The sequence below is a fragment of the Entelurus aequoreus genome, linkage group LG03, assembly GCF_033978785.1.
Source record: "Entelurus aequoreus isolate RoL-2023_Sb linkage group LG03, RoL_Eaeq_v1.1, whole genome shotgun sequence".
NCBI lineage: Eukaryota > Metazoa > Chordata > Actinopteri > Syngnathiformes > Syngnathidae > Entelurus > Entelurus aequoreus.
The window spans coordinates 4,577,525-4,603,154 of record NC_084733.1 but is presented as its reverse complement, the minus strand read 5'-3'; the positions used below and the strand labels follow the sequence as shown (position 1 = coordinate 4,603,154).

Sequence of the window (25,630 nt, the reverse complement as noted above, 5' to 3'; positions counted from 1 at the left end):
AGCTGATAATTGTTAGCAGCTATTAGCGGCTAGCTATTAGCAGCTAGCTACTGACCATAGTGAATGATTAGCTGCTAATTGTTAGCGGCTAGCTATTAGCGGCTAGCTATTAGCGGCTAGCTATTAGCGGCTAGCTATTAGCGGCTAGCTATTAGCGGCTAGCTATTAGCGGCTAGCTATTAGCGGCTAGCTACTGACCATAGTGAAGTCCAGCACACACAGTCCATCCTCATTGACGGCCAGCCAGGCTGGACTCTGCTGGTGAGGGAAGGAGTTGACAGGCTGCAAACAAGTCCAACATATCATTAATACGAGGGGAGTTGGCTACAAAGTGAGAAGAGTAAATATTGTCTCACCTTGACGCTGAACAGTTTGGCACCAAACAGAGTCCAGCTGCGTGCCACCGTCAGATAAGTCCTCACACACTCAGACGTGCTGCATCCTCCTAACTTGCACCATTTGGCTGCCAGACGCTCAGCAACATCTCTAAAGGAAAGAACATTAGATAAATATTCATACATTTACATGCAGGTGGAAACTAAATATTCTAAAGTATTATGTTTTTAATTGAACTGCCAACTATATCTTTGTTTGATTTCCAATGATACATGACTCATGTACATGGTTTCCCTGCTCTTCAGGGGATTTTATTGGAATACAATTAAATTATTAAATTAAACTATTAAATTAATAGTGTGAGAGTCCAGTCCATAGTGGATCTAACATAATATTGTGAGAGTCCAGTCCATAGTGGATCTAACATAATAGTGTGAGAGTCCAGTCCATAGTGGATCTAACATAATAGTGTGAGAGTCCAGTCCATAGTGGATCTAACATAATAGTGTGAGAGTCCAGTCCATAGTGGATCTAACATAATAGTGTGAGAGTCCAGTCCATAGTGGATCTAACATAATAGTGTGAGAGTCCAGTCCATAGTGGATCTAACATAATAGTGAGAGAGTCCAGTCCATAGTGGATCTAACATAATAGTGAGAGAGTCCAGTCCATAGTGGATCTAACATAATAGTGAGAGAGTCCAGTCCATAGTGGATCTAACATAATAGTGAGAGTCCAGTCCATAGTGGATCTAACATAATAGTGAGAGTCCAGTCCATAGTGGATCTAACATAACAGTGAGAGTCCAGTCCATAGTGGATCTAACATAATAATAGTGAGAGTCCAGTCCATAGTGGATCTAACATAATAGTGAGAGTCCAGTCCATAGTGGATCTAACATAATAGTGAGAGTCCAGTCCATAGTGGATCTAACATAATAATAGTGAGAGTCCAGTCCATAGTGGATCTAACATAATAGTGAGAGTCCAGTCCATAGTGGATCTAACATAATAGTGAGAGTCCAGTCCATAGTGGGGCCAGCAGGAGACCATCTCGAGTGGAGACGGGTCAGCAGCGCAGAGATGTCTCCAACCGATGCACAGGCGAGCGGTCCACCCCGGGTCCCGACTTTATAGTTGTAATATTCATGATATCTAATATTCGAATCTAATACATCATAGCAGTAGTATTTATAATACTGTATTTATTATTATTATAGTAATATTATTTACAATATATTATTTTTTAGTGGTATTATTTATACTGGTAATATACTATTATTTTTAATAATATTATTTATAATATATAATATTTTTTTGGTACAACCTGAGCTGTTCCGTGCTGCAGTCTTGTTTGTAGTGTTTTGGGTAGAAGCGCTCCAACATCTGCAGGGCCGTCACGTGACATTTGGCCTGGGAAGATGGTTGCTCCAAATCACCATGATCCACCTTGTTGGAGAACAACACATAAAGCATCGTATGTTACACCCTAGAGTGGGAGGTAGTGTGTGTGTGTGTGTGTGTGTGTGTGTGTGTGTGTGTGTGTGTGTGTGTGTGTGTGTGTGTGTGTGTGTGTGTGTGTGTGTGTGTGTGTGTGTGTGTGTGTGTGTGTGCGTGTGTGTGTGTGTGTTCTTGAGACATGAAGAAGGAAAAGTATCTTCCATATGAGGAGGTGTGCACAAGTGATGACATAAATCATGGTCCCAATAACATTGCATCTAATAGACAATGTCTCATTTGCACCACCTGCTGGTGACATCTATCAAAATGAGGGTGGTCCCAAAAAGGAGGGATTTTTCAAATTGACTGTGTGTCACTTTTAAAAGTGCGCCCCCTCTGGTCAACATATGTAATCAGGGCCGGCCCGTGGCATAGGCCGTATAGGCAAATGCTAAGGGCGCCGTCCATCAGGGGGCGCCACACCAGTGCCACAAATGTTGGAGGAAAAAAAATAAAAATAAAATAAAGTAGGTACTATTATTTCTAAATACAAAAAATAATCCCACGTTAATTAAAATGCAAGGTAAAGCCTATTTAATAGAAATATTATTTGTTACAACATTACGCCCTCCTCCCCCCGGCACGGTGCGCCCCCTCCCTTCCTGTATCATGACTCTTTTTGGACGTCACCACATCAAAAAATCAACACAAGATGTCAAAACGGCCAAAACTGTCAGGTGCCCAGGGAAGAGAAAAGAAGAGGAGGAGAAACGAGAAAAAGACAGAGGTAGCAGGTAGGTAGCGTTAGCCTACATGAAATTATTTGTCTGTTACAGAATGTGATAGTAACCTGGCTTTTTAGCATTAAGCTAATGTTACATGATTCGGCAATTGCTAATCAATAAACAGCTAGTTCTGTTTTAACGTCGGGTTACTATTGTGGAGGGGGCTAAATTGTTATGGAAAATAATAATGTAACGTTAGGTAATTACAGTACTCCCACCTTACATTCCTCAGGGACATTTGTATTAGATCTTTTAAGCAGGTGTTTTTTGTTTACATTGTTATTGCCTTCTGGTTAGCTAATGTTTGCCCTGCAGGTAATAGTCACTTTTCCACCCCTTTATATATTAGGTATAGTTGTAAGTCTAGTTGTTAAAGTGCACATCATTAATGTTAATTAAGCAATATCACATGAGAGGGAATGCTGTTTTTTAATTTGAGCACTGCTGTGATTCGGTTAAAGATAATCATAACATAACATTCTCATATAATATGTTAATTTGCTTTCTTTAAGTAAAACAAAAGGTCAAAGACAAAGCTATTCGGTTTCTTGTGAGTATATACACTTCACTGCCGATGTGGGGGGAGGGGGGGGCTGGGGGGGCGCCACCTAAAATCTTGCCTAGGGCGCCAGATTGGTTAGGGCCAGGCCTGGATGTAATAACAAGTTTGTGTAAGAAATCAAAACGCGCCCCCTTTGGCCAAAATTAATTAAAAATAAATATGTATATAGAGACATACTGTAATTACTTGAAGTAAATAATGAAGATTTAAAGCCAATTACAAACAAAACAAAATGACTAAAAGCAGTCTTTTTCTCACAGTGTGTCGACTTTTTTCTTGTAAAATTAGGAACAATTTCTCATATTCTTTCTGTTTCTGTAATATTGCAATATTTTCCCGTAAAATTATGACTTTTTTATGTAAAATTATGACTTTTTAATGCATGTCATATACAATTTTGACTTTTTTCACAATATTGCCAATTTTTTCTGTTGTTCTTGTAAAACAGTGACATTTTTTTTACTTTTGTCATCATTTTGCCAAGTAAAATGCCGATTATTATTATAATATTGCCAACATTTCAATGTTTTCTTGTAAAATTGTGACTTTTGTCAAGTAAAATTACGACTCTTTTCGTAAAAATTGCCAAAATTGTAAGCTTTACTTGTAAAATTGCGACTGTTATTGAGTAAAACTGCAACTTTTATCATAATATTGCACAAATGTTCAGTTTTTATTGTCAAATTTTGACTTGCGTTGAGTAACATTGCGTTTTTTATTATAATACTGCCAAAATTCAAAGTTTTTCTGGTGAAATTGTGACCTTTTCTTTGTGAAATTCCAACTCATTTTTCACAACAAGCTTTTTTATATTTGCATAGTATGTATATATTATTAATGTTGTAAATACACATCTTTATATATCTAGAAAGGCTGGTCCTAAAGAGGGAGGCATTTTTCTCAGGTCTCTAGAAGGTAACAAATACAAGAAAGTGTGTGTGTGTGTGTGTGTGTGTGTGTGTGTGTGTGTGTGTGTGTGTGTGTGTGTGTGTGTGTGTGTGTGTGTGTGTGTGTGTGTGTGTGTGTGTGTGTGTGTGTGTGTGTGTGTGTGTGTGTGTGTGTGTGTGTACCTGTGCCATGAGGGCGGCCACCTCCAGTGCCAGCTCCTTGTTGACAGGAAAGTGTCCTTGGTGGACATGGTGGTTCACCTGGTAGGCCAGTAGGAGGCGCTCTCGCTCTGTCTGGCCTTTGACTTGTGACCGCAAACATAACCTGCATGTGCAAAACAATCATTACCTCGACCCTCGTCAGTTACTGTGCAGGTTGTACTTACCTGTAACACTGCAACAATGACCAATACTTGAGTGTGTTTGTGGAATAACTACACGTGTTTTGTGTATTTAACTGTCTTCTCTTACACGCTTTAAGTATCATTTGCACGCTCCTCTAGTTTTGTGGACGTACGGCAAAATAATCTGGTCAAAGATCCTCTATATGACAGGAGCGCTCAGCTCTTTTTGAGGACCCTTTGGCAAAAATCCTTGTCAAAGATCCTCTATTTGACAGGAGCACTCAGTTGTTTTTGAGGATTTACAGCAAATAATCTAGTCAAAGATCCTCTATATGACAGGAGCGCTCAGATGTTTTTGAGGACCCTTTGGCAAAAATCCTTGTCAAAGATCCTCTATTTGAGAGGAGCACTCAGTTGTTTTTGATGATTTACAGCAAATAATCTAGTCAAAGATCTTCTATATGACAGGAGCGCTCAGCTCTTTTTGAGGACCCTTTGGGAAAAATCCTTGTCAAAGATCCTCTATGTGACAGGAGCTCTCAGTTGTTTTTGAGGATTTACAGCAAATAATCTAGTCAAAGATCCTCTATATGACAGGAGCGCTCAGCTGTTTTTGAGGACCCTTTGGCAAAAATCCTTGTCAAAGATCCTCTATTTGACAGGAGCACTCAGCTGTTTTTGAGGACCCTTTGGCAAAAATCCTTGTCAAATATCGTCTATTTGACAGGAGCTCTCAGTTGTTTTTGAGGATTTACAGCAAATAATCTAGTCAAAGATCCTCTATATGACAGGAGCGCTCAGCTGTTTTTGAGGACCCTTTGGCAAAAATCCTTGTCAAAGATCCTCTATTTGACAGGAGCACTCAGTTGTTTTTGAGGACCCTTTGGCAAAAATCCTTGTCAAAGATCCTCTATTCGACAGGAGCACTCAGCTGTTTTTGAGGACCCTTTGGCAAAAATCCTTGTCAAAGATCCTCTATTTGACAGGAGCATTCAGTTGTTTTTGAGGATTTACAGCAAATAATCTAGTCAAAGATCCTCTGTATTACAGGAGCGCTTAGTTGTTTTTGAGGACCCTTTGGCAAAATTATTTGTCAAAGATCCTCTATTTGACAGGAGCACTCAGTTGTTTTTGAGGACCCTTTGGCAAAAGTCCTTGTCAAAGATCCTCTATTTGAGAGGAGCACTCAGTTGTTTTTGAGGACTTACAGCAAATAATATAGTCAAAGATCCTCTAAATGACAGGAGCACTCAGTTGTTTTTGAGGACTTACAGCAAATAATCTAGTCAAAGATCCTCTATATGACAGGAGCGCTCAGTTGTTTTTGAGGACCATTTGGCAAAAATCCTTGTCAAAGATCCTCTATTTGAGAGGAGCACTCAGTTGTTTTTAAGGATTTACAACAAATAATCTAGTCAAAGATCCTCTATATGACAGGAGCGCCCAGCTGTTTTTGTGGACCCTTTGGAAAAAAATCCTTGTCAAAGATCCTCTATTTGAGAGGAGCACTCAGTTGTTTTTGAGGACTTACAGCAAACAATCTAGTCAAAGATCCTCTACGTGACAGGAGTGCTCAGCTGTTTTTGAGGACCCTTTGGCAAAAATCCTTGTCAAAGATCCTCTATTTGAGAGGAGCACTCAGTTGTTTTTGAGGATTTACAGCAAATAATCTAGTCAAAGATCCTCTATATGACAGGAGAGCCCAGATGTTTTTGAGGACCCTTTGGCAAAAAATCCTTGTCAAAGATCCTCTATTTGACAGGAGCACTTAGTTGTTTTTGAGGATTTACAGCAAATAATTTAGTCAAAGATCCTCTATATGACAGGAGCACTCAGTTGTTTTTGAGGATTTACAGCAAATAATCTAGTCAAAGATCCTCTATACGACAGGAGCGCTCAGCTCTTTTTGAGGACCCTTTGGCAAAAATCCTTGTCAAAGATCCTCTATTTGACAGGAGCACTCAGTTGTTTTTGAGGACTTACAGCAAATAATCTAGTCAAAGATCTTCTATATGACAGGAGCGCTCAGTTGTTTTTGAGGACCCTTTGGCAAAAATCCTTGTCAAAGATGCTCTATTTGACAGGAGCACTCAGTTGTTTTTGAGGACTTACAGCAAATAATCTAGTCAAAGATCCTCTATTTGACAGGAGCGCTCAGTTGTTTTTGAGGATTTACAGCAAATAATCTAGTCAAAGATCCTCTATATGACAGGAGCACTCAGTTGTTTTTGAGGATTTACAGCAAATAATCTAGTCAAAGATCCTCTATATGACAGGAGCACTCAGTTGTTTTTGAGGATTTACAGCAAATAATCTAGTCAAAGATCCTCTATATGACAGGAGCGCTCAGATGTTTTTGAGGACCCTTTGGCAAAAATCACTGTCAAAGATCCTCTATTTGACAGGAGCACTCAGTTGTTTTTGAAGATCCTTTCGCAAAAATCCTTGTCAAAGATCCTCTATATGACAGGAGCGCTCAGCTTCTTTTGAGGACCCTTTGGCAACCATCCTTGTCAAAGATCCTCTATTTGACATGAGCGCTCAGCTCTTTTTGAGGACCCTTTGGCAAAAATATGTTGCTATGGTCAGGAAGTAGTCTTTGCCATTAAGTTGTCTTTTGTTGAGTTTTTTTGACTGTAAGTAATAATAATAATAATAATAATAAAAGAATCTCAACGTGCTACAGTGTATTAAAAAAATAAAAATAAAAAGATAATAAAAACTAAATAAAAATAAAAACTAGAACAGCCAAATAGCTATAACTAGTATGCATATATCTAAAAAAAAAAGGCTTTTTTTTTTCAAAAGAAGGGGTTTTAAGCCTTTTTTAAAAGCATCTGCAGTCTGTGGTGCCCTCAGGTGGTCAGGGAGAGCGTTCCACAGACTGGGAGCGGCGGAACAGAAAGCCCGGTCTCCCATTGTCCGTAGCTTTGTCCTCGGAGGTTGGAGGGAGTTTTAGGGTTTTTTTATTCCAAATTTGGAGGTGTTAAAATCGCCATGTCAAATTGCTAATGCTAATCAGTAGCATGTTTTTAGCATATCCAATGTAAACTAGCACTTTTTGAAAATTGAAGCCTTATTTTTGAGCGCTTTTCTATCGGGCATGCTTGCGTTGTTGGTGTGGAAAATCTCTGCTACGAATACGCTTGTTTGCCCGCCGAGTGTTTGCGCCGGTGCCAAGACATGATACCGTTTGTTGTGAATCGCTACGCCGTATACAAAGTACATAATTCAGTGGCCATCCCAAAAAGTGCTACTGTCTTCATAAACCTTTCAAAACAAAGTGCAATCACGGAGACTTTTTACCTGTTTTTGTAGGTCAAGCGTACGATTCGCGTGCCCTCGTTTTTCCCTGGATGAAGCTCCTTCAGGGCCTGCTCCCATTTGGAAATAACGTCACAAATCTGTTAGGAAAAGCCATACAATTGACCAATTAAAGCAAACAACCACCATGCTCTCTAATAAGGGCGGCAACATCAGTGGCTGTAGGCGACCTCCTTGTGTTGCCGGCTATACCGTACAAACTGCGTGTAATCATGTGGGCAAATAGAGTGACTGTACGTTTTCCTTTACACTTTCTCATGCACTCCACATCATTAACTTAACATTCAAAAATGCATTGTTAAATTCAATTGAACATGTCTCCATATTGTGTTGTCTCCTTTTTGCACTTTTGAGTACAGAGCCCCTAAAGAGACATGGTGGGAAACATTTTTTATAATTGTTTTATTTTTTTTAGACATGTATCTCATGCGCACGAGAAAGTTTTTATAAAGTAATAAAGACTAAAAAAAAAAATACTTTTTATTTTATTTTAATTTTTTTAAACATTTATCTCGTGTGCACGAAATGTATAAAAAATAAAAAATAAATTAATTTTTTTTTTATAACTTTATAAAAAAAAAATAAAAAAATAAAAATTTTTTTATAGACATGTATCTCAAAAAAATAAATAAAAAGTATAATTGTATTTATTTTTTATAACTTTATAAAAAGTTTCTCGTGCGCATGAGATACACGTCTAAAAAAAACCAAAAAAAATATATAATTTTTTTTTTTTTTATAACTTTATAAAAAGTTTCGTGCACACGAAATACATGTCTATAAAACATTTTTTAATTTTTTTAATTTTTTTTTATAACTTTATAAAAAGTTTCTCGTGCACACGAGAAACTTTTTGTTTTTTTTAGACATGTATCTCGTGCGCACGAGAAACTTTTTATAAAGTTATAAAAAATAAATAAAATTATGCATTTTTTTTTAATTTTTAATTTTTTTGAGTCCATAAAAAAAATTACATTTTTTTTATTTTTTTGTATAACTTTATAAAAAGTTTCGTGCACACGAAATACATGTCTATAAAACATTTTTTAATTTTTTAATTTTTTTTTTATAACTTTATAAAAAAAAAAAAATTATACTTTTTTCTTTTCTTTAGACATGTATCAATGCGCACGAGAAACTTTTTATGAAGTTATAAAAAAATTAAAAAATAATAATTTTTTTTCTTTTTTTTTTAAACATGTATCTCATGTGCGAGAAACTTTTTATAAAGTTATAAAAAATAAATAAAATTATACTTTTTTTTTTTTTTTTTTTTTTTTTTAGAATGTATCTCGTGTGCACGAAATACATGTCTATAAAAAAATGAAATTTAAAATTTTTTTTTTTATAACTTTATTAAAAGTTTCTCGTGCACACGAGAAACGTTTTCTAAAGTTATAAAAAAAAAAAAAAAAAAATTTAATTTTTTTTTATGGACATGTATCTCAAAAAAATTAAAAATGAAAAAAAAAAAGTATAATTTTATTTATTTTTTATAACTTTATAAAAAGTTTCTCGTGCGCACGAGATACATGTCTAAAAAAAACAAAACAAAAATTATAATTGTTTTTATTTTTTATAACTTTATAAAAAGTTTCGTGCACACGAAATACATGTCTATAAAAAATGTTTAAATTTTTTTTTTTTTTTTTATAACTTTAAAAAAAGTTATAAAAAAAATAAAAAAATGATACTTTTTTTTTTCTTTAGACATGTATCAATGCGCACGAGAAACTTTTTATGAAGTTATAAAAAAAAATTAAAAAATTATAATTTTTTTAAAAAATTTTTTTTAGACATGTATCTCGTGTACATGAAATACATGTCTATAAAAAAAATGAAATTTAAAAAAATTTTTTTTATAACTTTATAAAAAAAAAAAATTATACTTTTTTTTTTTCTGTAGACATGTAACTATGCGCACGAGAAACTTTATATGGAGTTATAAAAAAAAAAAATTATACATTTTTTCTTTTAACATGTATCTCATGCGCGAGAAACTTTTTATAAAGTTCTAAAAAATAAATAAAATTATACATTTTTTTTTTTTTTAGACATGTATCTCGTGTGCACGAAATCATGTCTATAAAAAAAATGTAATTGTTTTTATTTTTGTTTATAACTTTATAAAAAGTTTCTCGTGCGCACGAGAAACTATCTCGTGCAAACGAGAAACTTTTTATAAAGTTATAAAAAAAATAAAAAAATAATACTTTTTTTTTTTCTTTTTTTTTTAGACATGTATCTAATGCACACGAGAAACTTTTTATGAAGTTATAAAAAAAATCAAAAAATTATATATATTTTTTTCTTTTTTTTTAGACATGTATCTCATGTGCACAAAACTTTTTATAAAGTTATAAAAAATTTTTTTAAAAAGTTTGTTTTTTTACATGTCTATAAAAAAAACGTAATTAAAACATTTTTTTTTATAATTTTATAAAAACTTTCTCGTGCACACGAGAAACTTTTTATAAAGTTATAAAAAAAAATAAAAAAAATATCCTTTTTTTTTTTTCTTTTTTTTTTAGACATGTATCTCGTGCACACAAAACTTTTTTTAAAGTTATAAAAAAAATGTCAAATTCTTTGTTTGTTTTTTTTAGACATGTATCTTTGTGCACGGAACTTTTTATAAAGTTATTAAAAAAAAAAAGTCTAAAAGTTATAAAAACTAAAAAAAAATTAAACATTTTTTTTTTTTTTTTTTTTAGACATCTATGTGCACGAGTTATGTCTATAAAAATGTTTTAATTATTTTTATTTTTTTGTATAACTTTATAAAAAGTTTCTTGTGCGCATGAGAAAATATCTTGTGCACACGAGAAACTTTTTATAAAGTTATAAAAAAAAATCAAAAAATTATACATTTTTTTTCTTTTTTTTAGCATGTATCTAATGCGCACAAGTAACTTTTTATAAAGTTATAAAAAAAAATTTTTTTTAAATGTATAATTTTTTTTTTTTTTTTTTTTTTTTAGACATGTATCTAATGCGCACAAAAGTTTTTTTAAAGTTCTAAAAATAATATATACATATAATTTTTTGTTTGTTTTTTTTAGACATGTATCTCGTGCGCACAAGAAACTTTTTATAAAGTTAAAAAAAAAAAGAAAAATGCCTATTTTTTTTTTTTTTTGGACATGTATCTCGTGCACACGAGAAACTTTTTATAAAGTTATAAAAACTAAAAAAAAATTATAAATTTTTTTTTTTTTTTAGACATGTATGTGCACGAGTTATGTCTATACATTTTTTTTAATTATTTTTATTTTTTTGTATAATTTTACAAAAAGTTTCTTGTGTGCACGAGAAAATATCTTGTGCGCACGAGAAACTTTTTATAAAGTTATAAAAAAAAATTTTTTTTAAATATATAATTTTTTTTTTTAGTCATGTATCTCGTGCACACGAGAAACTTTTTATAAAGTTATTGAAAAAAAATGTATAATTTTTTTATTTATTTTTAGACATGTATCTTATGCGCACAAAACTTTTTATAAAGTTAAAAAAAATAAATACAATTATACATTTTTTTTGTTTTTTTTGTTTTAGACATGTATCTCGTGCACAGGAGAAACTTTTTTTTTAATTATAAAAAAAATATATATATATATTCTTTTTTTTTCTTTTTTTTTTAGACATGTATCTCGTGCACGAGTTAGATGTCTAAAAAATATATATATATACATTTTGTTTTTGTTTTTTTAGACATGTATCTCGTGCGCAGGAGAAACTTTTTATAAAGTTATAAAAAAAAGAAGAAAAATGTATAATTTTATTTTAATTTTAGACATGTATCTCGTGCGCATGAGAAACTTTTTATAAAGTTATAAAAAATGTTTTTTAAAAATGTATTTTTTTTGTTGTTTTTTTTTAGACATGTATCTTTTGCGCACGAGAAACTTTTTTTAAAGTTATAAAAAAAAAAAAAATTATACTTTTTTTTTTATTTTGAATTTTTTTGAGATACATGTCCATAAAAAAAAATTACATTTTTAATTTTTTTTTTTATAACTTTATAAAAAGTTTGTCGTGCGCGACAGAAACTATCTCGTGCCCACGAGAAACTTTTTATAAAGTTATAAAAAAAAATCAAAAAATTATACTTTTTTTTTTTCTTTTTTTTTTTAGACATGTATCTCATGCGCAAGAAACTTTTCATAGTTATAAAAAAAATAAAAAAAATGTCAAATTTTTATTTTTATTTTTTTTTTTAGACATGTATCTTGTGTGCACGAAACTTTTTATAAAGTTATAAAAAATAAAAAAAATTATAATTTTTTTGTGTTTTTTTTAGACATGTATCTCACGCGCACGAGAAATTTTTTATAAAGTTATAAAAAAGAAATACAATTATACTTTTTTTTTTTTTTTTTTTTTTTTGAGATACATGTCCATAAAAAAAAAAAAATGTTTTGATTTTTTTTTATAACTTTATAAAAAGTTTCTCGTGCGCAAGAGAAACTATCTTGCGCACTCGAGAAACTTTTTATAAAGTTATAAAAAAAAATAAAAAAATTATCCTTTTTTTTTTTCTTTTTTTTTTAGACATGTATCTAATGCGCACAAAAGTTTTTATAAAGTTATAAAATAAATATATATATATATATATATATATATATATTTTTTTTAGACATGTATCTCTTGCGCACAAGAAACTTTTTATAAAGTTGTAAAAAAAAAGAAAAATGCTTAATTTTTTTTTTTTTTTAGACATGTATCTCGCACGAGAAACTTTTTATAAAGTTATAAAAACTAAAAAAAAATTAAACTTTTTTTTTTTTTTTGGACACAAATTTAATTATTTAGACACAAAATTTAATTATTTTTATTTTTTTGTATAACTTTATAAAACGTTTCTTGTGCGCACGAGAAAATATCTTGTGCACACGAGAAACTTTTTATAAAGTTATAAAAAAAATAAAAAAATAATAAAAAAAAAAAATCTTTTTTTTAGCATGTATCTAATGCGCACGAGAAACTTTTTATAAAATTATTAAAAAAAATTGTTTTTAAATGTATAATTTTTTTTTCGTTTTGTTTTTTTAGACATGTATCTAATGCGCACAAAAGTTTTTTTTTAGACATGCATCTCGTGTGCAAGACATACATGTCTATACATTTTTTAAAATGTTTTAAATTTTTTTTATAACTTTATAAAAAGTTTCTTGTGCGAGAAACTATTTTGTGCACTAACTTTTTATAAAGTTATAAAAAAAATATAAAAATTATACTTTTTTTTTTTAGACATGTATCTTTTTATAAAGTTATAAAAAAATTATTATTTTATTTTTTTAAATTGTATTTTGTCTATACGTCCATGAAAAAAAAATTAAAAAAATAAATTGTTTTATTTAAAAAGTTTCCCGTGCGCACGAGAAACTTTTTATAAAGTTATAAAAAATCAAAAAATTATACTTTTTTTATTTTTATTTTTTTTTAGACATGTATCTCATGCGCACGAAAGTTTTTATAAAGTTATAAAAAAAATATATATATATATATAATTTGAAGAGATGCACCTTAACAGATGGTAGCAGGGAATGTTCTAGGTCTTCTCCAGAGGGGTCGTCAGTGAAGAGAGCGAAGCCTGACAGCTGAGGTGACCTCATGTGGATCTTGTGGGTCAGCGTGTTGAGGAACTCCTCCACCGTGGTGGAACCATCGAAACCCACAACCTGTGGGAGGACATATGTGCACTTTATTGTTGGATGTTGGATATGTTACCTGGTAGGTGTTGTTTATAAAGTGCATTTAAATGCTAGATGTTGGACATGTTACCTGGTAGGTGTTGTACATAAAGTGCACTTTAATGTTGGATGTTGGACATGTTACCTGGTAGGTGTTGTCCATAAAGTGCACTTTAATGTTGGATGTTGGACATGTTACCTGGTAGGTGTTGTCCATAAAGTGCACTTTAATGTTGGATGTTGGACATGTTACCTGGTAGGTGTTGTACATAAAGTGCACTTTAATGTTGGATGTTGGACATGTTACCTGGTAGGTGTTGTCCATAAAGTGCACTTTAATGTTGGATGTTGGACATGTTACCTGGTAGGTGTTGTCCATAAAGTGCACTTTAATGTTGGATGTTGGACATGTTACCTGGTAGGTGTTGTACATAAAGTGCACTTTAATGTTGGATGTTGGACATGTTACCTGGTAGGTGTTGTACATAAAGTGCACTTTAATGTTGGATGTTGGACATGTTACCTGGTAGGTGTTGTACATAAAGTGCACTTTAATGTTGGATGTTGGACATGTTACCTGGTAGGTGTTGTACATAAAGTGCACTTTAATGTTGGATGTTGGACATGTTACCTGGTAGGTGTTGTACATAAAGTGCACTTTAATGTTGGATGTTGGACATGTTACCTGGTAGGTGTTGTACATAAAGTGCACTTTAATGTTGGATGTTGGACATGTTACCTGGTAGGTGTTGTTCATAAAGTGCATTTTAATGCTGGATGTTGGACATGTTACCTGGTAGGTGTTGTTCATAAAGTGCACTTTAATACTGGATGTTGGACATGTTACCTGGTAGGTGTTGTTCATAAAGTGCACTTTAATACTGGATGTTGGACATGTTACCTGGTAGGTGTTGTTCATAAAGTGCACTTTAATACTGGATGTTGGACATGTTACCTGGTAGGTGTTGTTCATAAAGTGCACTTTAATACTGGATGTTGGACATGTTACCTGGTAGGTGTTGTTCATAAAGTGCACTTTAATACTGGATGTTGGACATGTTACCTGGTAGGTGTTGTCCATAAAGTGCACTTTAATGTTGGATGCCGGACATGTTACCTGGTAGGTGTTGTTCATAAAGTGCACTGTATTGTTGGATGTTGGACATGTTACCTGGTAGGTGTTGTCCATAAAGTGCACTTTAATGCTGGATGTTGGACATGTTACCTGGTAGGTGTTGTCCATAAAGTGCACTTTAATGTTGGATGTCGGACATGTTACCTGGTAGGTGTTGTTCATAAAGTGCACTTTAATGCTGGATGTTGGACATGTTACCTGGTAGGTGTTGTTCATAAAGTGCACTTTAATACTGGATGTTGGACATGTTACCTGGTAGGTGTTGTTCATAAAGTGCACTTTAATACTGGATGTTGGACATGTTACCTGGTAGGTGTTGTTCATAAAGTGCACTTTAATACTGGATGTTGGACATGTTACCTGGTAGGTGTTGTTCATAAAGTGCACTGGGATGCTGAAGGGCAGGGAGTGATGATATGGGTTCCTCAGAAGGATGGACACGATCTCCATGCGTGAAGGTTTGGCCTCGCGCTCGCCGTTCTGAAGCGTTCTCTCCATGCAGCGCTGACAGTACACCGCATATTTACCCACGTCACTCCTGCAACACCCGGGAAAGAAAGTTGTCTTTTTTGAACAATATTTGTTTATAATCAAAGCCGAACAAAGACAAAAATTCACTTTTTTTCAATATGAGATGAATAAAAACTGTTTTTCAAAATGTCAATAAAAAAAGCAGATTTAGTCAGTTTTTTGATGGCTCTAAGCTTTATTGATCAGCATTATTTAAAACAACTTACTGTTGCTCGCTTCTTAACAACCTTTAGGACACTTTTTCCACTGGCAGGTGTGAGTGAAAGGAAGAGAAGCTCTGACTATCTTAGCGCCAGCTGTTGGTTTCCCACGTGATTCCAAATATAAAACTTTTGTAAAGAGGGTTGGCGGGAGACCTCACTCCCTCTCACTTACCGTGTCACTAGTGTGTGTGTGAGTGACGGGAAGAAAAGCTCCGACTCGCTTAGCGTCAACTGTTGGTTTTCCATGTATCAAACTTTAGACTACTGATAAAAGACGCTGTGGTCAGCGGGATTGCGGGAGACACCACTCACTTACTTGCCATGTCACTAGTGTGTGTGTGAGCGACGGGAAGAAAAGCTCCAACTCGCTTGGCGTCAACTGTTGGTTTTCCATGTATCAAACCCTATACTCCTAATAAAAGACTCTCTGGTCAGCGGGATGGCGGGAGACACCACTCCGTCACTTAACCTGTCACTAGTGTGTGTGAGCGAGAGGAAGAAAAGCTCCGACTCGCTTAGCGTCAACTGTTGGTTTTTCATCTATCAAACCTTAGACTACTGATAAAAGACGCTCTGGTCAGCGGGATGGCGGGAGACCCCACTCACTCACTTACCGTGTCACTAGTGTGTGTGTGAGCGACAGGAAGAAAAGCTCCGACTCGTTTAGCGTCAACTGTTGGTTTTTCATGTATCAAACCTTAAACTCCTAATAAAAGACGCTCTGGTCAGCGGGATGGCGGGAGACACCACTCAGTCACTTAACCTGTCACTAGTGTGTGTAAGCGAGAGGAAGAAAAGCTCCGACTCGCTTAGCGTCAACTGTTGCTTTTTCATGTATCAAACCTTAGACTACTGATAAAAGACTCTCTGGCCAGTGGGATGTCAGGAGACCCCACTCACTCACTTACCGTGTCACTGGTGTGTGTGAGCGACAGGAAGAAAAGCTCAGACTCGCTTAGCGTCAACTGTTGCTTTTCCATGTATCAAACCTTAGACTCCAATAAAAGACTCTCTGGTCAGCGGGATGTCGGGAGACCCCATTTACTCACTTACCGTGTCACTAATGTGTGTGAGCGACAGGAAGAAAAGCTCCGACTCGCTTAGCGTCAACTGTTGGTTTTTCATGTATCAAACCTTAGACTCCTAATAAAATATTCTCTGTTCAGCGGGATGGCGGGAGACCCCACTCACTCACTTACCGTGTCACTAGTGTGTGTGTGAGCGACAGGAAGAAAAGCTACGACTCGTTTAGCGTCAACTGTTGGTTTTTCATGTATCAAACCTTAGATTCTTAATAAATGATTATTTGGTCAGCGGAATGGCGGGAGACCCCACTCCCTTACTTACCATGTCACTAGTGTGTGTGAGCGACAGGAAGAAAAGCTCCGACTCGCTTAGCGTCAACTGTTGGTTTTCCATGTATCAAACCCTAGACTCCTAATAAAACATTTGTTGGTCAGCGGGATGGCGGGAGACCCCACTCACTTATTGTGTCACTAGTGTGTGTGAGCGACAGGAAGAAAAGCTCCGATTCGCTAAGCGTCACCTGTTGGTTTTCCATGTATCAAACCCTAGACTCCTAATAAAATATTCTCTGGTCAGCGGGATGGCGGGAGACCCCACTCACTCACTTACCGTGTCACTAGTGTGTGTGTGAGCGACAGGAAGAAAAGCTACGACTCGTTTAGCGTCAACTGTTGGTTTTCCATGTATCAAACCCTAGACTCCTAATAAAACATTTGTTGGTCAGCGGGATGGCGGGAGACCCCACTCACTTATTGTGTCACTAGTGTGTGTGAGCGACAGGAAGAAAAGCTCCGATTCGCTAAGCGTCACCTGTTGGTTTTTCATGTATCAAACCTTAAACTCCTAATAAAATATTTTCTGGTCAGCGGGATGTCGGGAGACCCCACTCCCTTACTTACCATGTCACTAGTGTGTGTGTGAGCGACAGGAAGAAAAGCTACGACTCGTTTAGCGTCAACTGTTGGTTTTCCATGTATCAAACCCTAGACTCCTAATAAAACACTTGTTGGTCAGCGGGATGGCGGGAGACCCCACTCACTTATTGTGTCACTAGTGTGTGTGAGCGACAGGAAGAAAAGCTCCGATTCGCTAAGCGTCACCTGTTGGTTTTTCATGTATCAAACCTTAGACTACTAATAAAATATTCTCTGGTCAGCGGGATGGCAGGAGACCCCACTCACTCACTTACCGTGTCACTAGTGTGTGTGTGAGCGACAGGAAGAAAAGCTACGACTCGTTTAGCGTCAACTGTTGGTTTTTTATGTATCAAACCTTAGATTCTTAATAAATGATTATTTGGTCAGCGGGATGGCGGGAGACCCCACTCCCTTACTTAACATGTCACTAGTGTGTGTGAGCGACAGGAAGAAAAGCTCCGACTCGCTTAGCGTCAACTGTTGGTTTTCCAAGTATCAAACCCTAGACTCCTAATAAAAGACTCTCTGGTCAGCGGGATGGCGGGAGACCCCACTCACTTATTGTGTCACTAGTGTGTGTGAGCGACAGGAAGAAAAGCTCCGATTCGCTAAGCGTCACCTGTTGGTTTTTCATGTATCAAACCTTAGACTCCTAATAAAATATTCTCTGGTCAGCGGGATGGCGGGAGACCCCACTCACTCACTTACCGTGTCACCAGTGTGTGTGCGAGCGACAGGAAGAAAAGCTCCGACTCGCTTAGCGTCAACTGTTGGTTTTTCATGTATCAAACCTTAGATTCTTAATAAATGATTATTTGGTCAGCGGGATGGCGGGAGACCCCACTCCCTTACTTACCATGTCACTAGTGTGTGTGAGCGACAGGAAGAAAAGCTCCGACTCGCTTAGCGTCAACTGTTGGTTTTCCATGTATCAAACCCTAGACTCCTAATAAAACCTTTGTTGGTCAGCGGGATGGCGGGAGACCCCACTCACTTATTGTGTCACTAGTGTGTGTGAGCGACAGGAAGAAAAGCTCCGATTCGCTAAGCGTCACCTGTTGGTTTTTCATGTATCAAACCTTAGACTCCTAATAAAAGACTCTCTGGTCAGCAGGATGGTGGGAGACCCCACTCCCTCACTTACCGTGTTACTGGTGTGTGTGCGAGCGACAGGAAGAAAAGCTCCGACTCGCTTAGCGTCAACTGTTGGTTTTTCTTGTATCAAAATTTAGACTCCTAATACAAGACTCTTTTGTCAGCGAGACGGCGGGAGATCCCACTCACTCACTTACCGTGTCACTGGTCTGTTTGAGCGACAGGAAGAAAAGCTCTGAATCGCTTAGCGTCACCTGTTGGTTTTTCATTTATCAAACCTTAGACTCCAATAAAAGACTCTCTGGTCAGCGGGATGTCGGGAGACCCCATTTACTCACTTACCATGTCACTAATGTGTGTGAGCGACAGGAAGAAAAGCTCCGACTCACTTAGCGTCAACTGTTGGTTTTTCATGTATCAAACCTTAGACTCCTAACAAAAAACTCTCTGGTCAGCGGGATGGCGGGAGACTCTACTCCCTCACTTACCGTGTCACTAGTGTGTGTGTGAGTGACAGGAAGAAAAGCTCTGAATCGCTTAGCGTCAACTGTTGGTTTTCCTTGTATCAAACCTTAGACTCCTAATAAAAAATTATCTGGTCAGCGGGATGGCAGGAGACACCACTCCCTCACTTACCTTGTCACTAGTGTGTGTGAGCGAGAGGAAGAAAAGCTCCGACTCGCTTTGCGTCAACTGTTGGTTTTTCTTGTATCAAACCTTAGACTCCTAATAAAAAATTATCTGGTCAGTGGGATGGCGGGAGACCCCACTCACTCACCGTGTCACTAGTGTGTGTGTGAGCGACGGGAAGAAAAGCTCCGACTCGCTTTGCGTCAACTGTTGGTTTTCCACGTATCAAACCTTAAACTCCTAATAAAAGACGCTCTGGTCAGCGGGATGGCGGGAGACCCCACTTACTAAATTGTCACTGGTGTGTGTGAGGGACAGGAAGAAAAGCTCCGACTCGCTTAGCGTCACCTGTTGGTTTTTCATGTATCAAACCTTAGACTCCTAATAAAAGACTCTCTGGTCAGCGGGATGGCGGGAGACACCACACACTCACTCTGTGTCATTCGTGCGTGTGTGTGTGTGTGTGTGTGTGTGAGTGACAGGAGGAAAAACCCTGACTCTGTTGAGGTTTCCTACCTGGGGTCAGCGTTGCGGTGCAGGTGCTGCCTGAGGTGCCACAGGAAGTGGTGCTGAGGGAGGAAGAGCGCCACACACAGGGACAGCAGCTGCCAGCACTGCCAGGTAACAAACACACACACACGTGTTTACTTCCTGCTCCTGGACGCGGCGAGGAGGTGACGTCATGTGACCTGCGTGAGCGAGCGCTCGCGTGGCGTGCGGCGGTTTGTCTGCTTGATGAGCTGACAGTACATCTCGTTCTGCAGCTCCGGGTGCACCAGGCACACCTGCAAGGTGTTCTGTGCCAGCGAGGTGTGGTAGTCCACCGATGGAGACTCCAGCGGCACGTTGATGAAGAGCTGGCAGGACTGCAGAGGAAGAAAGTGGCCAGCAGGGGGCAGCAGACATGAAGTATGTTATTGTTCTTCTTTCTAAGAGTGTGGCCAGCAGGGGGCAGCAGACATGAAGTATGTTATTGTTCTTCTTTCTAAGAGTGTGGCCAGCAGGGGGCAGCAGACATGAAGTAGTGAAGTGAAGTGAATTACATTTATATAGCGCTTTTTCTCAAGTGACTCAAAGCGCTTTACATTGTGAAACCCAATATCTAAGTTACATTTAAACCAGTGTGGGTGGCACTGGGAGCAGGTGGGTAAAGTGTCTTGCCCAAGGACACAACGGCAGTGACTAGGATGGCGGAAGCGGGGATCGAACCTGCAACCCTCAAGTTGCTGGCACGGCCGCTCTACCAACCGAGCTATACCGCCCCAAGTATGTTATTGTTCTTCTTTCTAAGAGTGTGGCCAGCAGGGGGCAGCAGACATGAAGTATGTTATTGTTCTTCTTTCTAAGAGTGTGGCCAGCAGAGGGCAGCAGACATGAAGTATGTTATTGTTCTTCTTTCTAAGAGTGTGGCCAGCAGGGGGCAGCAGGACATGAAGTATGTTATTGTTCTTCTTTCTAAGAGTGTGGCCAGCAGAGGGCAGCAGACATGAAGTATGTTATTGTTCTTCTTTCTAAGAGTGTGGCCAGCAGGGGGCAGCAGACATGAAGTATGTTATTGTTCTTCTTTCTAAGAGTGTGGCCAGCAGGGGGCAGCAGGACATGAAGTATGTTATTGTTCTTCTTTCTAAGAGTGTGGCCAGCAGGGGGCAGCAGACATGAAGTATGTTATTGTTCTTCTTTCTAAGAGTGTGGCCAGCAGGGGGCAGCAGACATGAAGTATGTTATTGTTCTTCTTTCTAAGAGTGTGGCCAGCAGGGGGCAGCAGACATGAAGTATGTTATTGTTCTTCTTTTTAAGAGTGTGGCCAGCAGGGGGCAGCAGACATGAAGTATGTTATTGTTCTTCTTTCTAAGAGTGTGGCCAGCAGGGGGCAGCAGACATGAAGTATGTTATTGTTCTTCTTTCTAAGAGTGTGGCCAGCAGAGGGCAGCAGACATGAAGTATGTTATTGTTCTTCTTTCTAAGAGTGTGGCCAGCAGGGGGCAGCAGACATGAAGTATGTTATTGTTCTTCTTTCTAAGAGTGTGGCCAGCAGAGGGCAGCAGACATGAAGTATGTTATTGTTCTTCTTTCTAAGAGTGTGGCCAGCAGAGGGCAGCAGACATGAAGTATGTTATTGTTCTTCTTTCTAAGAGTGTGGCCAGCAGGGGGCAGCAGACATTAAGTATGTTATTGTTCTTCTTTCTAACAGTGTGGCCAGCAGGGGGCAGCAGGACATGAAGTATGTTATTGTTCTTCTTTCTAAGAGTGTGGCCAGCAGGGGGCAGCAGGACATGAAGTATGTTATTGTTCTTCTTTCTAAGAGTGTGGCCAGCAGGGGGCAGCAGGACATGAAGTATGTTATTGTTCTTCTTTCTAAGAGTGTGGCCAGCAGGGGGCAGCAGACATGAAGTATGTTATTGTTCTTCTTTCTAAGAGTGTGGCCAGCAGGGGGCAGCAGGACATGAAGTATGTTATTGTTCTTCTTTCTAAGAGTGTGGCCAGCAGGGGGCAGCAGACATGAAGTATGTTATTGTTCTTCTTTCTAAGAGTGTGGCCAGCAGGGGGCAGCAGGACATGAAGTATGTTATTGTTCTTCTTTCTAAGAGTGTGGCCAGCAGGGGGCAGCAGGACATGAAGTATGTTATTGTTCTTCTTTCTAAGAGTGTGGCCAGCAGGGGGCAGCAGACATGAAGTATGTTATTGTTCTTCTTTCTAAGAGTGTGGCCAGCAGGGGGCAGCAGACATGAAGTATGTTATTGTTCTTCTTTCTCACCTTGAAGAGTTTGAGAGCCTCAGTCTGCAGAGCTTGGGAGGGTAATGTCGTTAGAGGCGAGGAAAGACCGTCCTTGGTGAAAGTCAGGGCCTCGCTCTTCCACAAGCACGACTCTTAGAGCAACACCACATTAAAGAAAGTCAGAGCCTCGCTCTTCTTCAGGCACGACTCTTACAACAACACCACATTAAATAATTAAATAGCATCTTAATAAAATAAAGAGCATTAATGAGAGTATAAAGGTATGATTGTGAGTATAAAGGTATGATTGTTAGTATAAAGGTATGATAGTGAGTATAAAGGTATGATAGTGATTAAAAAAGGTATGATTATGAGTACAAAGGTATGATAGTTAGTATAAAGGTATGATAGTGAGTGTAAAGGTATGATGGTGAGTATAAAGGTATGATAGTGAGTATAAAGGTATGATAGTGAATATAAAGGTATGACTGTGAGTATAAAGGTATGATAGTGAGTATAAAGGTATGATAGTGAGTATAAAGTTATGAGTATAAAGGTATGATAGTGAGTATAAAGGTATGATAGGGAGTATATAGGTATGAGTATAAAGGTATGATAGTGAATATAAAGGTATGACTGTGAGTATAAAGGTATGATAGTGAGTATAAAGGTATGATAGTGAGTATAAAGTTATGAGTATAAAGGTATGATAGTGAGTATAAAGGTATGATAGGGAGTATATAGGTATGAGTATAAAGGTATGATAGTGAGTATAAAGGTATGATAGTGAATATAAAGGTATGATTGTGAGTATAAAGGTATGATAGTGAGTATAAAAGTATGATAGTGAGTATAAAGGTATGACTATAAAGGTATGATAGTGAGTATAAAGGTATGATAGTGAGTATAAAGGTATGATAGTGAGTATAAAGGTATGAGTATAAAGGTATGATAGTGAGTATACAGGTATGATAGTGAGTATAAAGGTATGATAGTGAGTATAAAGGTATGATAGTGAGTATAAAGGTATGAGTATAAAGGTATGATAGTGAGTATAAAGGTATGATAGTGAGTGTAAAAGTATGAGTATAAAGGTATGATAGTGAGTATAAAGGTATGATAGTGAGTATAAAGGTATGATAGTGAGTGTAAAAGTATGAGTATAAAGGTATGATAGTGAGTATAAAGGTATGATAGTGAGTATAAAGGTATGATAGTGAGTATAAAGGTATTATAGTGAGTGTAAAAGTATGAGTATAAAGGTATGATAGTGAGTATAAAGGTATGATAGTGAGTATAAAGGTATGATTGTGAGTATAAAGGTATGATTGTGAGTATAAAGGTATGATAGTGAGTATAAAGGTATGATTGTGAGTATAAAGGTATGATAGTGAGTATAAAGGTATTATAGTGAGTATAAAGGTATGATAGTGAGTATAAAGGTATGATTGTGAGTATAAAGGTATGATAGTGAGTATAAAGGTATGATAGTGAGTATAAAGGTATGATTGTGAGTATAAAGGTATGATAGTGAGTATAAAGGTATTATAGTGAGTATAAAGGTATGATAGTGAGTATAAAGGTATGATAGTGAGTATAAAGGTATTATAGTGAGTATAAAGGTATGATAGTGAGTATAAAGGTATGATTGTGAGTATAAAGGTATGATAGTGAGTATAAAGGTATGATTGTGAGTATAAAGGTATGATAGTGAGTATAAAGGTATGATAGTGAGTATAAAGGTATGATAGTGAGTATAAAGGTATGATGGTGAGTATAAAGGTATGATAGTGAGTGTAAAAGTATGAGTATAAAGGTATGATAGTGAGTATAAAGGTATGATTGTGAGTATAAAGGTATGATAGTGAGTATAAAGGTATGATTGTGAGTATAAAGGTATGATAGTGAGTATAAAGGTATGATAGTGAGTATAAAGGTATGATTGTGAGTATAAAGGTATGATAGTGAGTATAAAGGTATGATTGTGAGTATAAAGGTATGATAGTGAGTATAAAGGTATGATTGTGAGTATAAAGGTATGATAGTGAGTGTAAAAGTATGAGTATAAAGGTATGATAGTGAGTATAAAGGTATGATAGTGAGTATAAAGGTATGATTGTGAGTATAAAGGTATGATAGTGAGTATAAAGGTATGATAGTGAGTATAAAGGTATGATAGTGAGTATAAAGGTATGATAGTGAGTATAAAGGTATGATTGTGAGTATAAAGGTATGATTGTGAGTATAAAGGTATGATAGTGAGTATAAAGGTATGATAGTGAGTATAAAGGTATGATAGTGAGTATAAAGGTATGATTGTGAGTATAAAGGTATGATTGTGAGTATAAAGGTATGATAGTGAGTATAAAGGTATGATAGTGAGTATAAAGGTATGATAGTGAGTATAAAGGTATGATGGTGAGCAAAAAGGTATGATTGTGAGTATAAAGGTATGATAGTGAGTATAAAGGTATGATTGTGAGTATAAAGGTATGATAGTGAGTATAAAGGTATGATTGTGAGTATAAAGGTATGATAGTGAGTATAAAGGTATGATAGTGAGTATAAAGGTATGATGGTGAGCAAAAAGGTATGATTGTGAGTATAAAGGTATGATGGTGAGTAAAAAGGTATGATTGTGTCACCTGCGTCTCCTTTGGCATCAAGCAGTCTGCCAATGAGCCGCTCCCACTCGGTGCCCACCTTCACGTGGGCGCCACTTCCTGCGGCCACAGCCAGGTGGTACAACCAGGTGTCCTGCGGACAAAGTGCTCGTTGACCCCCCCATCGTGCGAGCGCGGCGGTCGGCCATACCTTTTCCTGTTTGCTGCCGATGAGGAGGTAGGTGGGGCTCTGGTCGGGGGGCTTGACCACCAAGGTGCGGTGAGAAGACAAGACGCCGCGCCCCCCCGCCTCGTAGTCCTCGTCCGAGTCGCACGAGCGATCCACTTCCTGCACCCACGCCTCGCACACCTGCAGCTGACCTAGAGGACACTGGGAGACACCTTCACCTGACTAAACTGCAGAGAGCACGTGGCGTTGTTTTTGGGTGTATTTGGTCAGAGTTTCAGACGTCATGTCCACTGCAGAGGACGTTGGCTCGCGTAAAGACGTAATACAGTGGAACCTCCAGTCACAAACTTAATCGGTTCTTGAACAGGGTTGGTAATTCAACAAGTTTGTACAATGAAGCAAATTTCACCATTAAGAAACATTGTAAATATGAATAATTGGTTCCAGCCTGGACAAAAGTCCCTATTTTAGTGGCGGTTTGTACCTTTTGAACACCATATAAAGTACTATACTCAATAAATTAGTCATTTTGTTCTAAATAATTACAGTGCTGAAATAAATACATAATAACTGAATTAAATAAATACTAATAATTTTTAAAAAATTAATAAAATCTAACTACATTGTACATTTTAAAATAAATACTTTTTTTTAATAGATATGCTTCCTAAATAAACTGTAAATAAAATTCAAGTGCAAATGAAAATGCACTTTAGTCTTAATTTGTTGCACTAAGGAAATATTTCACTCCAGACTAACTAAGTTGTATCTTGTTCAATAATTACAGTGCTAAAATAAATAAATAACTGAATTAATAAAATACTAATAATTAAAATAAAAATGAATAAAATGTAACTACATTTTAAAATAAATAATTTTTAACATATATGCTTCCTAAATAAACTGTAAATAAAATTTAAGTGCAAATGATATCGTCATTACTGCCACTAGTGGTAGAAATGTGTATTAAATATGAATAATTGTTTCCAGCCTGGACAAAAGTCCCTATTTTAGTGGCGGTTTGTGCCTTTTTAACACCATATAACTTAACTTAACTTAATTTAACTAAATGGTATCTTCTTCAGTAATTACAGTGCTAAAATAAATAAATAATAACTGAATTAATAAAATACTAATAATTAAAATAATTAAAACAAAAATGAAAAAAATCTAACTACATTTTAAAATAAATACTTTTTAATAGATATGCTTCC

At 36.5% G+C, this 25,630-nt stretch overlaps 1 protein-coding gene across 1 annotated transcript in view; it reads right to left on the bottom strand.

The window, feature by feature from the left end:
• Positions 1-25,630, bottom strand: part of plekhh1 (pleckstrin homology domain containing, family H (with MyTH4 domain) member 1) — a 78,841-nt gene that overhangs the window by 2,242 nt on the left and 50,969 nt on the right. Inside the window, exons 17-28 of the mRNA XM_062040075.1 lie at positions 24,438-24,617; positions 24,269-24,380; positions 21,663-21,775; positions 19,597-19,773; positions 19,424-19,521; positions 14,866-15,043; positions 13,203-13,358; positions 7,660-7,757; positions 4,193-4,334; positions 1,663-1,784; positions 357-486; positions 199-282 (exon numbers count right to left, since the gene is read on the bottom strand). Of these exons, the coding sequence (XP_061896059.1) occupies positions 199-282; positions 357-486; positions 1,663-1,784; positions 4,193-4,334; positions 7,660-7,757; positions 13,203-13,358; positions 14,866-15,043; positions 19,424-19,521; positions 19,597-19,773; positions 21,663-21,775; positions 24,269-24,380; positions 24,438-24,617 (1,590 nt within the window). The remainder of the gene's footprint in view (positions 1-198; positions 283-356; positions 487-1,662; positions 1,785-4,192; positions 4,335-7,659; positions 7,758-13,202; positions 13,359-14,865; positions 15,044-19,423; positions 19,522-19,596; positions 19,774-21,662; positions 21,776-24,268; positions 24,381-24,437; positions 24,618-25,630) is intronic.